Raw genomic sequence first — 13,832 nt, forward strand, 5'->3', positions numbered from 1 at the left:
TAATATTTTAAAATTAATTTTTTAATTATATTTTTTTAAAAATATTATTTAAATTAATATATAAAATTTAAAAAAAAAATAATATTAAAAATAATTAAAACAACAAATTTACATAATTAAATAGTATTTTTTATTTACTGATTCATCATAATATTCAGTTTAAAATATATATATATATTTATACTTTTGTCTTTTTTTTAATCATTCTTTTTATTTTCATGTCAGGATTATTTTTTTTTCTTTAATATTTATATATAATAATAATAATATGATATTTTTTTTAAACATTCTGCTTCCTTTTGCATATCAGCAAAATTAGACATATATCATCAAGTTTTTAATTTTTCTTTCATATATTTATATAATTATATATAATATTTTTTTTATAATAATAATAAACTTAACAAGGGAATTTATTTAATTAATTTTTATAAAATGGAAGAAATAATTTTAATTAATTATTTTTTTAATTCAAAAAAATATTTTAAAATTAAATTTTTATTAAAAAAATTTTTTTTCTTCAACAATGACTTTTTTTTAAATAACATGTGTTTTTTTTAAATCTATAACATTAATAGAAACATAAAATATTGTGCATATATTCATCATCTTTATATTCCCCGTATTTACTTTTTTTATATTATTTATTATTTTTATTTATACATCAATAAGGTTGTTTATAAATGTTTAATTTTTGTTGATATTAATTTGGTTTTTTGGATGTTATGTGTGGAGAGTTACAGAGGCTAATTAATATTTTTTTTACTAATAATAAAGATACTTGCATGTATATAATAATTTTTTTTAGCGAAAAATTAACAATTTTCATACAAAATTTTTTTTTTTTTGTATAAAAATGTTTGATTTTTCACTTTTTTATATATTTTTAATATATTTTTAATATTTATTAATAATAAAATATTTTTAAATATATATTAATTAATTAAATAAATTAATTTTTAATTATTTATTTAAAAATTAAAATATATATTTTATTATTTTATATTATAAACATTAAAAATATATTTTTTTTTATATTTTTGGATTAATAATATTTATGGAACGGCTGAATGTGCGTTAAAAATGTAGAAAAAAGATAATTATTTTAGAGGAAAATGATTGTTTTTATGTTAAATATATAATTTTTGGATCGAAAATCTACATTTTTAATGAAAGTTATACATTAGTGCAAAATGTATCGCTAAATACCAAGGATTTTTGTGTCTCTCACGACATTCATATATATTATTTTTGTTTGTAAAACATCACAAAGTACATTTTTTGTCTATTTTGTTGTTGTTTTCTGTGACCTAATGTCGTAATTGGCTTCGAAACATGTTGATTTTTCATTTTTTTTCTGTCATTGACTGAATTTGGTCTCATAATTTGTTTTTTTTTTTATAAATTTTAAATCATTAAATTAAATTTTAAGTGAAAAAATTAAATTTTTTTTTGAGAAATTTACATTTTATCTCGATCCTCATGAGCTTTCTTCACTATTGCTAACTTTGAATGAGGCGAAGCTGGCGACAATGTTCTGTACGGAGGATCTCGTGTGCCGTGAAGTACCAAAGACCATTCTTTTAGCCAGCCCGTTTGGGGTTCTTGTGAGTTGAATTTTACCTGAAATGTGAAAAATTTATTTTTTAGATTTTTTTTTAGGAAAAATGAAAAAAAACGTACTTCGAGTGTCCAAACGCCTTGCGGATATTCGCCCCATGTGTGTGTTGTCATGAAGGGCCATTTTGTGAAACCATCGCGATGATCGTCGTCATTTGCGCGTCGACTTAAAATCATTGATCTACAAAAAAATCAAAAATTTTTATTTTTTTCAAAAATTTTAAAGAAAAAAATTACCTCGTTCCCATCGGAGACGTCAAGAAAAATTCCAAATCGCCTCGTCGTGTCGCATTTGTGGTAATAACGGCTTGAACATGCTCCAAATATCGCAATTCGGTTTCTGTGCCGTGACATGCGTCAGTTTTTATCTTCAAAATGAGGGATTTTGACGACGGAATTGGATGAGTTTTGTAAATGCCTCCGGCTTCGCAATGATAACGTGCGGGAACATTTTGCCAGTTTTTAGCGAGAGTTACCATCGCTCCGGCATCTAAAACGCCAAATCCGAAAAGATGATTGAATTCTAAGCCAACTCCATTCATGGTCCAATGGAAACGATTTTTTGCGTCGAACAAGGAGTTGCGTTTGGATGTCAAGACTGTCAAATGTTGAACGTCGCGCCATGTAAGAGAAGGACTGAAAAAAGGAAAAAAAAAATTAAATTAGTCGAAAATTATGAAATTTTTATCAAATCAAATTTAATTTGAGAATTTTATGAGCTATTTGAAGTCTTTTTATAATTTTTCTGAACAAATTAATTTAAAAAATTTTAAAAATTTAAAAAAAATTTTAAAAATTTAAAAAAAATTTTAAAAATTTAAAAAAATTCTATAAATTTAAAAAAGTACTTTTTGAAATTTAAAAATTTAAAAAAAAAATTGGAATAATTAAAGAATAATTAAAAAATTTAATTAATTAATAATTATAATACAATTATTGGAATAAATAAAGAAATTTTGAAAAATTTTAAAAATCTTGAAAAATAAAAAATACTTTGAAAAATTTAAAAAATTTTGAAAAATTCAAAAAATTTTAAAAAATTTGAGTGTTTCAAGCCTTTTTCAAGTTTCGACAAAATTATTAGAATTTATTTATTTTAATTTTTTGAGTTTACTTCACTCTAAAATTACGTAAAAAAATACGTAAAAAAATACGTAAAAAATACGTAAAAAAATTCAAAATTTTTTACTGTTCGTTCTTAAGCTTGAAAATTGAAAAATATAAAAAAAAATTGAAAAAAAAAAAATTTTTTTTTTGAACTTTTGCAATTTTTGTGAGTCTTTCACAAACGTTTAAAGATTTTGAAAAAGTTTTATTTCGAATTTTCCTTATTTTTATAAATTTTAATAATTTTAACTAATTTTCAAATTTCTTTTTGAAAGCTTGACTATCTTATAGATTTTTTTTTTAAATTTCTCAAAATTTAAAAAAAATTTATGGATTTTTTTTTCAAATTTTCTAAATTTTTTCATGCTCATTAAATAAATTTTCTAAAAAAATTTAAAAACTCAAAAAAAGTTTTCATGAATTTTCTGAAATTTTTCAAAATTTTTTGACTTTCAAAAATTTTTTATGCTCAAAAAAATCAAATTTCGTAAAAAATTTAAAAAATTCAATTAAAATCTCAATAATTACTTTGCTTCCAACGCGAGAGCAAACACTCCCGCCGCTTCTGGAGCCGCTGCTGACGTTCCCGAATGCGTCGTTGTGCATTTTCCGTACAAATCTGTCGTCGCAACTCCCGTATTTGGATCCTTGGCGCCATTACTGAACGTACTCGCCAACGTCGAACTGCAACTTTCATCATAATGCGCATTTTGCCCGTCATTTATTGCACTATTGATCGAAATTGTCCACATCGAAGCCGCATACCCGTCACAATTACAGTCATCTTCTTCGCCTCCATCGCCCGATGCCCAAACATAAATATTTCCGCTCCCATTCCTTCCCTCATTCACGCCTTGAACAATTGCCCGCATCGTCGCATTACGAGGCCCATCGACAGTTTTGCCGTCATCTGTGGGTCCCCACGAAGCACTGTAGATGTGAATTTTGTGCGGTTCGTGCCCCATGCTATTCGCTTCGATCAAATCTGTCATGTACGGTTGATCCAACATCCGAATCCCGGCAATTTTCGAATCATAAGCAACGCCAACCCCACAAACTCCGTTATCGCGAGCAGCGGAAACTTCGCCGGCGCATCGAGTTCCGTGACTAAAAATTAAAAAAAAAATTATTTTTCATGAAAAAATGAAGAAAAATGAAAAACTTACCTGTTGAACCAATCATCCGTGTATCTTGGATATGGATAAGGATCGTTGCTACTGAAGTCATAACTTGCCTCGGCATTCTAGAAAATTCATCGGAAATCATGGAAAAGGAGAAAAATAGAAAAATTCTTGTGAAAAGCTGTAATTGGTATTGATAACAATGCGAAAAATGTGTTTGCTTTTCATTTTGTGATCGTTAACGTCGTCGCTTGAATTGGTTTTGTGTCCTTGTGAGGGACATATGACGTTGGATTTTATGGAATTTTTATCGTGTGTCGCTTGATATGTCAGAAAATTGTGAGATTTTAACGATTTGACGAGATTTTTATGCGTTCTCTGTGTGATATTTTGTACTAAAAGTTGATTTTTATTTAATTTTCGATAAGAATTTGACATTTTTTTATGTTGAATGACTTCAGAGGTCATTTTTTGGATACAAAAAGGAAAAATTTTAAATTGAATGATAAAAAAAATTAAGAAATTGAAAATTTTAAGAGCTTTTTAATCTTGAAAAAATTTTTATCAAATTTCGAAAATTTGTCAAATTTTTGGTCAAAATTTCAACTAAAACGTATCTGTATTTTCTTGACTAAAAATTTGCTCCATAAAAATATTTTTGAATTATGATACAAAAATTAGACAAATTTTCGAAAATTGGTAATTTTTTTTAATTTTTCGAAAATTGATTCAAAAGCTTCACAAATTTTCGAAAATCAATTAAAAAGCTCTTAAAATTCAGAAAATTCACCAATTTACGAAAAAAAAACTCAGAAAGCTTTAAAAATTTTTTAGATTTTTAGCCAGATTCGATCAAAATGTTTTTCAAATTTTCGAAAAATCCATGTTTCAATTTCAAAAAAAAAAAATTTCATTTTTAATGAAAAAAAAATTCAAATTAGGTATCAAAATTTTTTTTGAAAAGTTTTACAATGAAAACTTCAAATTTTGTTCTAAAAACGTTACAAATTTTCGAAAATCGATTAAAAAATTTTACAAATTTTCGAAATTAATTTTCGAACATCTTAAAAATCACTCATTAGAAGAATTTTGGATCATAAGTTCGATAAATTCTTCATAAAAGTCTCATTTTTAATGATTTTTATACAATTTTTGCCATTTTCATTGCCTTCCAATTATTTTTTAATTTTTGTGACGTTCAATGCAAGTGCAGGGATAATCTCTTGAGCAAACAATTTTCCGAGATTTCACACAAGGAACAACAAACACGACGTCGAAGAGGGATTACCACACATGCCAGAGATTGATTTCGTTCAATTTACTTACATAGTTGTACTTCAAGTCAGGATGCATGTAATCCACGCCTGTATCGCAGCAAGAAGAAATTAAACAAAAGAAGAGGAAAAAAATGTTAGTTTTTCATCCCGCAAAAAAAGAACTTGTGAAAAGCAATTACCGTCATCCATTATCGCCGTCGTGATGTTCTTGCCTGTGTAGCCTTGATCCCATGCCGCTTGCACGTTCAAATCCAAGCGCACTTTGCCGCCATTCTGTCCCGTATTTCGCAAATACCATTGCAGCGGGAAATACGGATCGGTTGGGGCTTTTCCGAAGGTAGCTGATGTCGTATCGGGATCCGGGAGACTCGGTTTTAACAAGGGCAAACGGAAACCACGCTTGACACGTTTGAAGCCAGGCTGCTGAACCGCTGTGTGAATCTACGGATAAGAGGAGAAATTTTGAAAATTATTTTGAGTTAAGAAAATGACCTAATATGAAATTTTTTTTCGAAAATCGAATTCAAAATTTCACAAATTTTCGAAAATTGATAAGAAACTTTGGGAGATCTTCGAAAATTGATATATGATTTTCGAAAATCAAATTTTTAAATTTTTCGAAAATCAATTTACAAATTTTCGAAAAAACTTCAAAACCTTTTTAAAATTTTTGAATTTTGAGTCAGAATCTTTAAAAATGCTCAAAAATTTCGAAAAAATTAATTTGATAATCTAATTTTCTAAATTTTCGAAAATCTAATTTAATTTTTTCGAAAATTTTCGAACTTTGAATTAGAATTCTCTTTAAACTTTCGAAAATCGATTAAAAAATTTTACAAATTTTCGAAATTAATTTTCGAACATCTTAAAACTTTCGAAAAAACATTTTAAATTTTCGAAAACCCTCAAACAGCTGTTCAAAATCTCGAAGAAAATAATTTTCATTCAAGTGCAGTCACGTGTTAAAATATTTGCAGAACATTTTTACGATAATAACTGTTGCGGTTCGTTATTATTATTATTTATTATTACTTTTATGGATTATCATGTCATAAGACGACTTGCTTGCCATGTTATTGACATTTATGTCGTTCTTCTATGCAAGCTTTTATTACGAAACCGAGATAGAGAGGGAAATAATTCTTTGACGTGGACATAATGTAGAAGGCTCTCTTGTTATGACAAAAAAAAAGAGGAAATCTTCTTTTTTTTTATTTACGTAAACAGTCATAAAAATAATGCGATTTCCTACCAATGGTTCCTTTTTCAGCACTCGTGTGTGTGGGATGCTCCGTCTTGATCTCACATGCGGCAATGATTTATGTCTAAAGTGATATTCCGTGCCTTCGCTTCCAGGTAACTGAAATGAGAAAGAAGAAAAAAAAGTCATGAATTTCAGGTAAAAATTAATTTTTTAAATAGATTTTCATAAAAATTTACTTTTTTTACTTTCAAATTTCAAAATTTTATTTTAAGTTCTTTAAAAAATTAAATTAAATTCAGAAATTTTACTTACAGAAAAATATCAGAAATTTTTATTTTCTTAATTTTTTAGATTAAAAAATTTAAAAAGAACGTCAAAAATGACATTTATTTGACAGATGTCAAAATTATTTTTTTTATACTTTTATTTAACTCAAAAATTAAATTTAAACTAAAAAAAATTAAACTTTAAAATTTAATTTAAAAAAAAAATTTTTTTTTAAATAATATTAAATTTTTATTAAAAATTTTATAAAATTAAATTTTTAATAAAAAAAATAAAATTAATTTGAAAAAAAAAATAAAATTAATTTAATTTTTAAAATTTTTTTTGAAAAAAAAATTTGAAAAAATATAAAAATTAAAATTTTTGACACCTGTCAATTTAATCTCACATTTGACAGATGTCAAATTTGACAATTTTTTATATTTTTTGTTAATTTTTTTTTTACAAATTTTTGATGTTTAAAAAAAATTAAAATTGCAAATATAAATTTTAAAAATTGACGTTTGTTAAATTTGACATTTCAATTAAAATGTCATGAAATGTCAAAATTTTTTATATTTTTCATTAAATTTTTTAAAGTTTCTTCCGTTATGTTAAAAAAATATTCTAAAAACTCACTTTTTATTCAACAAAAAAAAAAATTTTTTAATTCAAAAATTTTTAAGAAATTTAATTTTTTTTATCAAAAATTTTCTCACAAAAAATCTACAAATTTCTTCAAAAAATCACTTTTTTCCCTGTTCAAACATCAAATCCTTCCGCAATTACTCCCTAATTTGCTTAATTACTCCTTTTTTCCACGTAATTCTCGCATTTTTTCGTCACCCCGTGATTAACCGATTAATTACTCGTCCCGAGTTCACATGAAGGATAATCTAGATAAATGAATGAGTAATGATAATAAGTTGGATACTTCGAATCGCTCACTGGCTACTAAGTACGTGCCACAATTAATGTCACTTTGAATTATTTGTCGTGCATCGAAAAGTACCATGAGATGAGATCCCACGTTCGCTACGTGTCGTTCATTAATTTTTAAAACGAGAACACAAAAAATTAAAATGTCCCTAAAATTCAGTCAATTTTTCATTGTCACAAAGTAGCAGCTGTCTGTTTACGTATTTTTTTTTTTTTTTTTTTTTTTTTGAATAAAATTACGCGCCCACATTGTTTTTCTTTTCTCTCTCGCTGCTTCACTTCGGAATAAATTACAATATTTTTTCGCTATTGACGTCCCATTTTCGCTGCTTTCAGCAACAGGCAAAACTTCGCCGCTCGTTTGATGCTTAATGGTCCATATTGGATGGAGTTAACCAAGAAAAATGATGAAAATTCACCTTTTTAAACAGTTTTTAGGACACTCTTCTCTATTTTTTATATTTTTCGACGAACAAAAGGAGATCCAGCTGTTTAAATTTCTCCTTTTTCGCATGTAATCTTCTTATTTTTCGGTTTGCAGTGACCTCTATTTCTCGGTAAGGATCTCTTTATTTGCTTTGCGAATCCTTTCTGTGCGAATGTGAGAGAAAAAGCAAACAATAAAGACTTATAATTATGTGTGATGGCAGCAGTTATGAACAAAAAGTTGAAAAGAAAATTTCCTTTTATGTCTGAAATTTTTTGCTTTCAACGGAGAACATGAAGGCGTGGGTAGATTTACAAAAACATCTCTCTTACTCACTCTCTTTTTGATAAATATGAAAAAGTTATGAAAGTTTGCTCAATGTCTTTTGGGGGATTTTTTTTTGTGTAAATTTAATTTTTGACTTATGTTTGTTAAATTTTCGATATCGAAAAAATTTCAAATTTTCGAAAAAAAAAATTTTTTTTGATATTTTCGAACATTCATTGAATAATATTCGAACATGATTTATTTATTTTTTCGAAAATCATTCAAAAAAGTTCTACAAATTTTCGAAATTTTTTCGAATATCGAAAGACCTTCGAATAAAATCGAATCAACAGTATTTCGAACATTCAAAAATTAAATTTCACATTCCTTAATTTTTCGAAAATCTGAAGTACTTTTCAAATTTTCGAAAAAAAATTTCATATTCGAATATCAAAAGCATATCAAATTTTCAAAAAACTTTAACAAATTTCCGAAATTACTCATAATTATTTTCGAAAATAAAAAAAATAAAAGAAAATCAAAATATTTCGAAAGTCAATTCACAAGCTTTAAAAATTTTCGAAAATCAATTCAAAAGCTTTAAACATTTTCGAAAATCGAATTAAAATTTCTTAAATTTTCGAAAATGATTCTAAAAGCTTTAAAAATTTTCGAAAATAAAATTCGAAAGCTTCTTAAATTTTCGAAAATCTTTTTTTGAGCTTTACAAAAGAAAATTTTTAATAAAAATTCATAAGAAATTAAAATTTCCCCATTTCATCACATTCCAATAAAAAAATGAAGATAAAAATCCACATTTTTCAAAAGAAAAAATTTATTTCTCTCTTAATAAAATATTCTTTTATGTTTGCTCTGTCAATTCACGATAATGTTAACTCCTTGTTAACCAAGCGGAAAATCATGAATGATATTCGAGAATCATCTCTTTTGTTGCTGCGTACGTCACCGCACTCCGAAATTTTTCCAATACAATCGAAAAAAGGATAACCTGTAGTTAAACCTACGTACTTGTTGATTGTCTCTCGTTCATTCATTTATTCGACGTTTGTAACAATGGGCTTTTGTCTATGTATCTCTCCATTGCTCTCGAACAAGTGATCAATAATTTGACCTTCGCAACTTCGTTCGAGCATCTTTTGCATAAGTTAATTTGTTTTTCCGAGTTTCCGCATAAATTTCATCTCTCCGATAATGTCGAAGAGCAAAAATAGGAGAAAATCAAATCAAATTGGAACAAACATATCAACGCAACAGTTATTTATCAATAGAACGCATAGTTTGAGCCACAGGATATGAACAGCGAAAAAAAGGATTATACAGAGAAATTTAATAAAAATATAAAAGTAATATCGAGAGAAAATTCCTGTGTTTATTTATAAATAAAAGAGCAACACAGAAAATAATAAAAAATATGAAAAGTTGTCATTGGAAGAAAAAGGAAACAATTTCGTATTTCAATTTTGACGTGACGAATTTTCTACCAATGCAATTTTTTTAAAATTTTAACTTAATGCACATTTGAAAAAAGAATTTCCAATGCACATTTTATTTCTTTATCCCAATGCGTATTCTAAAAGTTTTTGAATAAAAAAAATAATTTAATAAAAAAATTTAAAAGTTTTGGCCCAATGCACATTTTAATTTTTTTTTAAATTTTTCATGAAAGTTTCGTAATTTTATAAAAATTAAAAAAAAAATTAAACAAATTTAAATTTTTTACCCAATGCAAATTTTAAAAAATTACATTTTTTAAAAATAAATTACTTTGATTTTTTTTTGCCCAATGCACATTTTAAAATTTTATTTTCTAAAAATTCATTTATTTGAAAAGTCAAATATTTAAATATATAATATAATAAAAATAAGGAAAAATCCTCAAAAATTATTAAATAAAAAAAATTTTGCCCCAAAACGAATTTTTGCCCCAATGCACAATTTGAAATTTTTGACCTAATGCACATTTTATTATTTTTTTTAGTCCAATTCATATTCTAATTTTTTTCATGAAAATTTCGTGATATTATTTAAAAATTTTGAAAATATAAAAAATTGTATTTGATACAAATTTTGTATTTTTTACCCAATGCAAAAATTCAAAATTTTTATTTCTTAAAAATTAATTAACTTAAATTTTTCCCATTGCATATTGTAAATTATTGCATCTAAGTTTAATATTTTACAATTTTTTTTTACCACAAGGCGAATTCTAATTTTCATCTCAAAGCGAATATATTTAAAAAAAAAAATTAATTTGAAATTTCTCGATGCACATTTTAAAATTTTTGCCCCAATGCATATTGTAATTTTTTTTCATAAAAAAATTTTGAAAAAAAAAATAAAAAAAATTGAATTTGATAAAATTTTTAATCTTTTTACCCAATGCCCAATGCATTTTAATTTTTTTTGATAAAATTTTTAAAGCAGATTTTAAATTTTGACCCAATGCAAATTTTAAAAATTTTTAATACAATTTTCATCAGAAAGACTTGAATCCTTGCAAAATATCAAATTTTTTTCCCATCGAATGAGGTAGAAAAAAATAATTTTATCAAGTCACATCGAGAGATTGTTACCGACACAATTTATTTATTTTCATATAATGAATCTGTTTTCGATATTAACTAGCACTCGCAGGGATATTAATTAAGACCGACATTTAGTTGAAGGATATTTTTTTTTTCGTGTGGAGGCGTGAGAAGGGAACAAATAGTAATGGAGTTAAGCAGCTGCTTCGCATTGATGAAGTAAGTAACGACGGCAAAATTGTGACTTTTAACCTCTTGCAAAAGTGTTTTCGTGTCAATATTGACAGGAAAATTTATTTGGTTACTTTGTATTTGTCAAAAAATGAAAATCTCCATTAAATAAAAAGAAGATTTGGTTAAAAAAAGGATCAAATTTCTTCTTCTATGGAAGATTTTAATCACGATAAAAGAGAAAACTTGTGTTTGTCATTAAAGATAAACATGAAAAACGAATAAATTTGTATATTTTTCGTGTTCAAAAGTTTTTTTTACATTTAATTTTTATCTTTTCAGAGACGAAAAGTACTCGTGAAAGGCGAATTTCAAACGACGAACTCCCAAAAGAGCACTTTTTACGTCAACATCTGGTAAGTTTTTGCTTTTCATGCTTCTGAATAGAATTTTTTGCAACATTTTTTTTGCGTTTTAGGAAAGTTGAGCTGAAAAATATTCGTTTTTTGACCTTTGAAGGAGTAATTAATGCCTGTCAAGCGTATTTTGAAGCACTTTAGGACAATTTGTGGGTGAAAATTTTTGATTTTATCGCCACGTAGCATCAGAAATGTCAAAAATTGGTCAAAAAATGATGAATTTTATAATTAGAAGTACTCGAAAGAGCAAATTTTTATCAAAAAAAGTTTAAATTAAAGGAGTTTCAGTCTCAAAATTGAAAAAATATAAAATTTAAGGAAACTTTCGGTAAGAAAATTAAAATTAAATTAATTAAATTTTGACTTTTTCAACAAAATTCAATAATTTCTTGTTTATTTTAGCTAAAAACATGCCTCAAAAGCACCTTTGAGCATAAATCTCTAACACGGATGTCCCCAAAGAGCACTTTTAATGTCAACATCTGGTAACTTTTTGCTTCAATAAATAAAAATAAAACTTTTTTCTCACAAAAAAAAGCAATCAACATTAAAAATCTCGGAAAAATCGACATTTCAAGGTACAAACAAGCCACAAAACCATCTTTCCATGCAAAAAATGAACTTTTTCAAAGCATCACGTACAAAAAAATTCAAAAAAATCACCTCGAGCTATCAATCCTTCAACCCATAAATCTTCTCAAACGAATTTTTTCTTTCTCATTTTTAGGTTTCAAGGCAAAAAACGCGCAATTACAAGTCTAAACGATGCAAAGTCAACTCATAAAATGTCGAAAGTGTCAAGCAGCTGCTCGAAAATTTTCCTATTTAGGTCACAAAAGTTCAGCTGAAGCGAAATTTAACGTGGCAACGTACATCCATCATCGTACCATATGGGATTCCGTGATGAAGCGAAATTTAATTCAAAATTCCAATCAATCCAAACCAAGCAAAAACTCATAAACAATTCATTTCCAATTAATTTTAATGACTTTTACCTCTCCAAGATTGACGAAGCCGTTCCGATGAGCGACGTCGTGCGCAATTTGACTATCCACAGATCGCCGGAATCGCACAAGGAACGAACTCGTGAACACATTGGAAGATTTTGTGGTGTGCAGGAAACAGCAAACGAACACTAAAAGCCTGACGAGGCTCAAACATGATATTTGCATTGCCTTTCTGTTGATTTTTTGTCTTTTTCTCGGGTTTTTCCTTCGTTAAAAATTATTTACATCGAGTTCACTGATAATTTCTTATCACAAAAAATGTTCAGCTGACTAAAGTATTGACGTAATAAACTTTTTTTTCGTGTGTAAGCTCGTTTAACTCGGGAAAATCAATAAAATTTTTCACTTTCTTTTTCTGCTTTGCTCCTTTTCGGCCTTTTTTCTTCACAATTTTCGACAAAAATTGAATTTTCCTTATTTTTCGTCAATTATTTTGATTGAAAATTAACTTTTTTATTTTTTTTAGAGGAGCTTTTCTTGCACGTTTCACATCGACTTCGATAAAATCTTGTCATAAACTTAAATTTTACTTTCTTTTTAATTAACTCGTTAAACAAAAGCAGTAAAAAAGTTGAACTTAATGTGATTTTTTACACTTTTTGCTATCTGCATATTTTTTACACTCTCAGAAGTTTTTCTATTTATGTAAAAAAAAATAAAAATTTAGAAATTTTTGTGCCTCTTCGTGATGTAGCTGAGTGGCGAATGGCTAATGAAACACACTTGTAAGTGTCTCGTCGTCGAAAAAGTTTGTGTTTTTCTGCGCATTGGAAGGTGCCTGTGGAAATGCGCGACGATGGCTTTTCGTGTATCGCATGTAATGTTTTTCTGAATGACGTCATACGCAAAAGTTGAGTTTTGTGAGGAAAGAGACGGCAATGGAAATGTTAGCACGGTGTACCAAGTTTGAAGGTTTTGAGATAAAAAACGTTCAATTTTTCTTGCAATACATTTTTTGATCAGTTTTAAGCCTAAAATTGAATAAATATTCATTCTAAAGATGATTTCTGTTCATATTGGGTCGATATTTGCCGTAACAAAAAAATCAGAGTTTGGAAGTACAAACTCTGATAAAACTCTGATAAATTTAACAAGTCATTTTTTGATCAGTTTTAAGCCTAAAATTGAATAAATATTCATTCTAAAGATGATTTCTGTGCATATTGGGTCGATATTTGACGTAACAAAAAAATCAGAGTTTGGAGGTTCAAACTCTGATTTTTTTGCAAGTCATTTTTTGATCAGTTTTAAGCCTAAAATTGAATAAATATTCATTCTAAAGATGATTTCTGTTCATATTGGGTCGATATTTGTAACAAAAAAATCGAGGTAACAAAAAAATCAGAGTTTGGAGATTTCTGTTCAAACTCTGATTTTCAAACTCTGATTTGCTGATAAATTTAACAAGTCACTTTTTGATCAATTTAAAGCCTAAAATTGAATAAATATTCATTCTAAAGTTC

General features: G+C 26.7%; 1 protein-coding gene across 1 annotated transcript; it reads right to left on the minus strand.

The window, feature by feature from the left end:
* Positions 1–1,046: 1,046 nt before the first annotated feature.
* LOC134833440 (neuroendocrine convertase 2) lies at positions 1,047–13,053 on the minus strand. The gene is made up of 9 exons (XM_063847755.1): positions 12,358–13,053; positions 6,378–6,485; positions 5,305–5,566; positions 5,175–5,212; positions 3,894–3,970; positions 3,256–3,834; positions 1,858–2,256; positions 1,684–1,801; positions 1,047–1,623 (listed from the first exon to the last, which is right to left on the minus strand). Exons 1-9 carry the CDS (start codon positions 12,532–12,534, stop codon positions 1,462–1,464), a joined length of 1,920 nt encoding a protein of 639 aa, XP_063703825.1. The 5' UTR covers positions 12,535–13,053; the 3' UTR covers positions 1,047–1,461.
* Between the last annotated feature and the right edge of the window lie 779 nt (positions 13,054–13,832).

Source organism: Culicoides brevitarsis, chromosome 3, assembly GCF_036172545.1.
Source record: "Culicoides brevitarsis isolate CSIRO-B50_1 chromosome 3, AGI_CSIRO_Cbre_v1, whole genome shotgun sequence".
NCBI lineage: Eukaryota > Metazoa > Arthropoda > Insecta > Diptera > Ceratopogonidae > Culicoides > Culicoides brevitarsis.

Bases quoted from the DNA above. Each gene is read 5' to 3' on its own strand.
- LOC134833440 (XM_063847755.1), bottom strand. From the start codon at position 12,534: ATGCAAATATCATGTTTGAGCCTCGTCAGGCTTTTAGTGTTCGTTTGC. The intron at 5,213-5,304 runs GTAATTGCTTTT...GCTGCGATACAG, and splicing joins GACGGCGATAATGGATGACG to GCGTGGATTACATGCATCCT. The intron at 1,802-1,857 runs GTAATTTTTTTC...ATTTTTTTGTAG, and splicing joins ACGTCTCCGATGGGAACGAG to ATCAATGATTTTAAGTCGAC.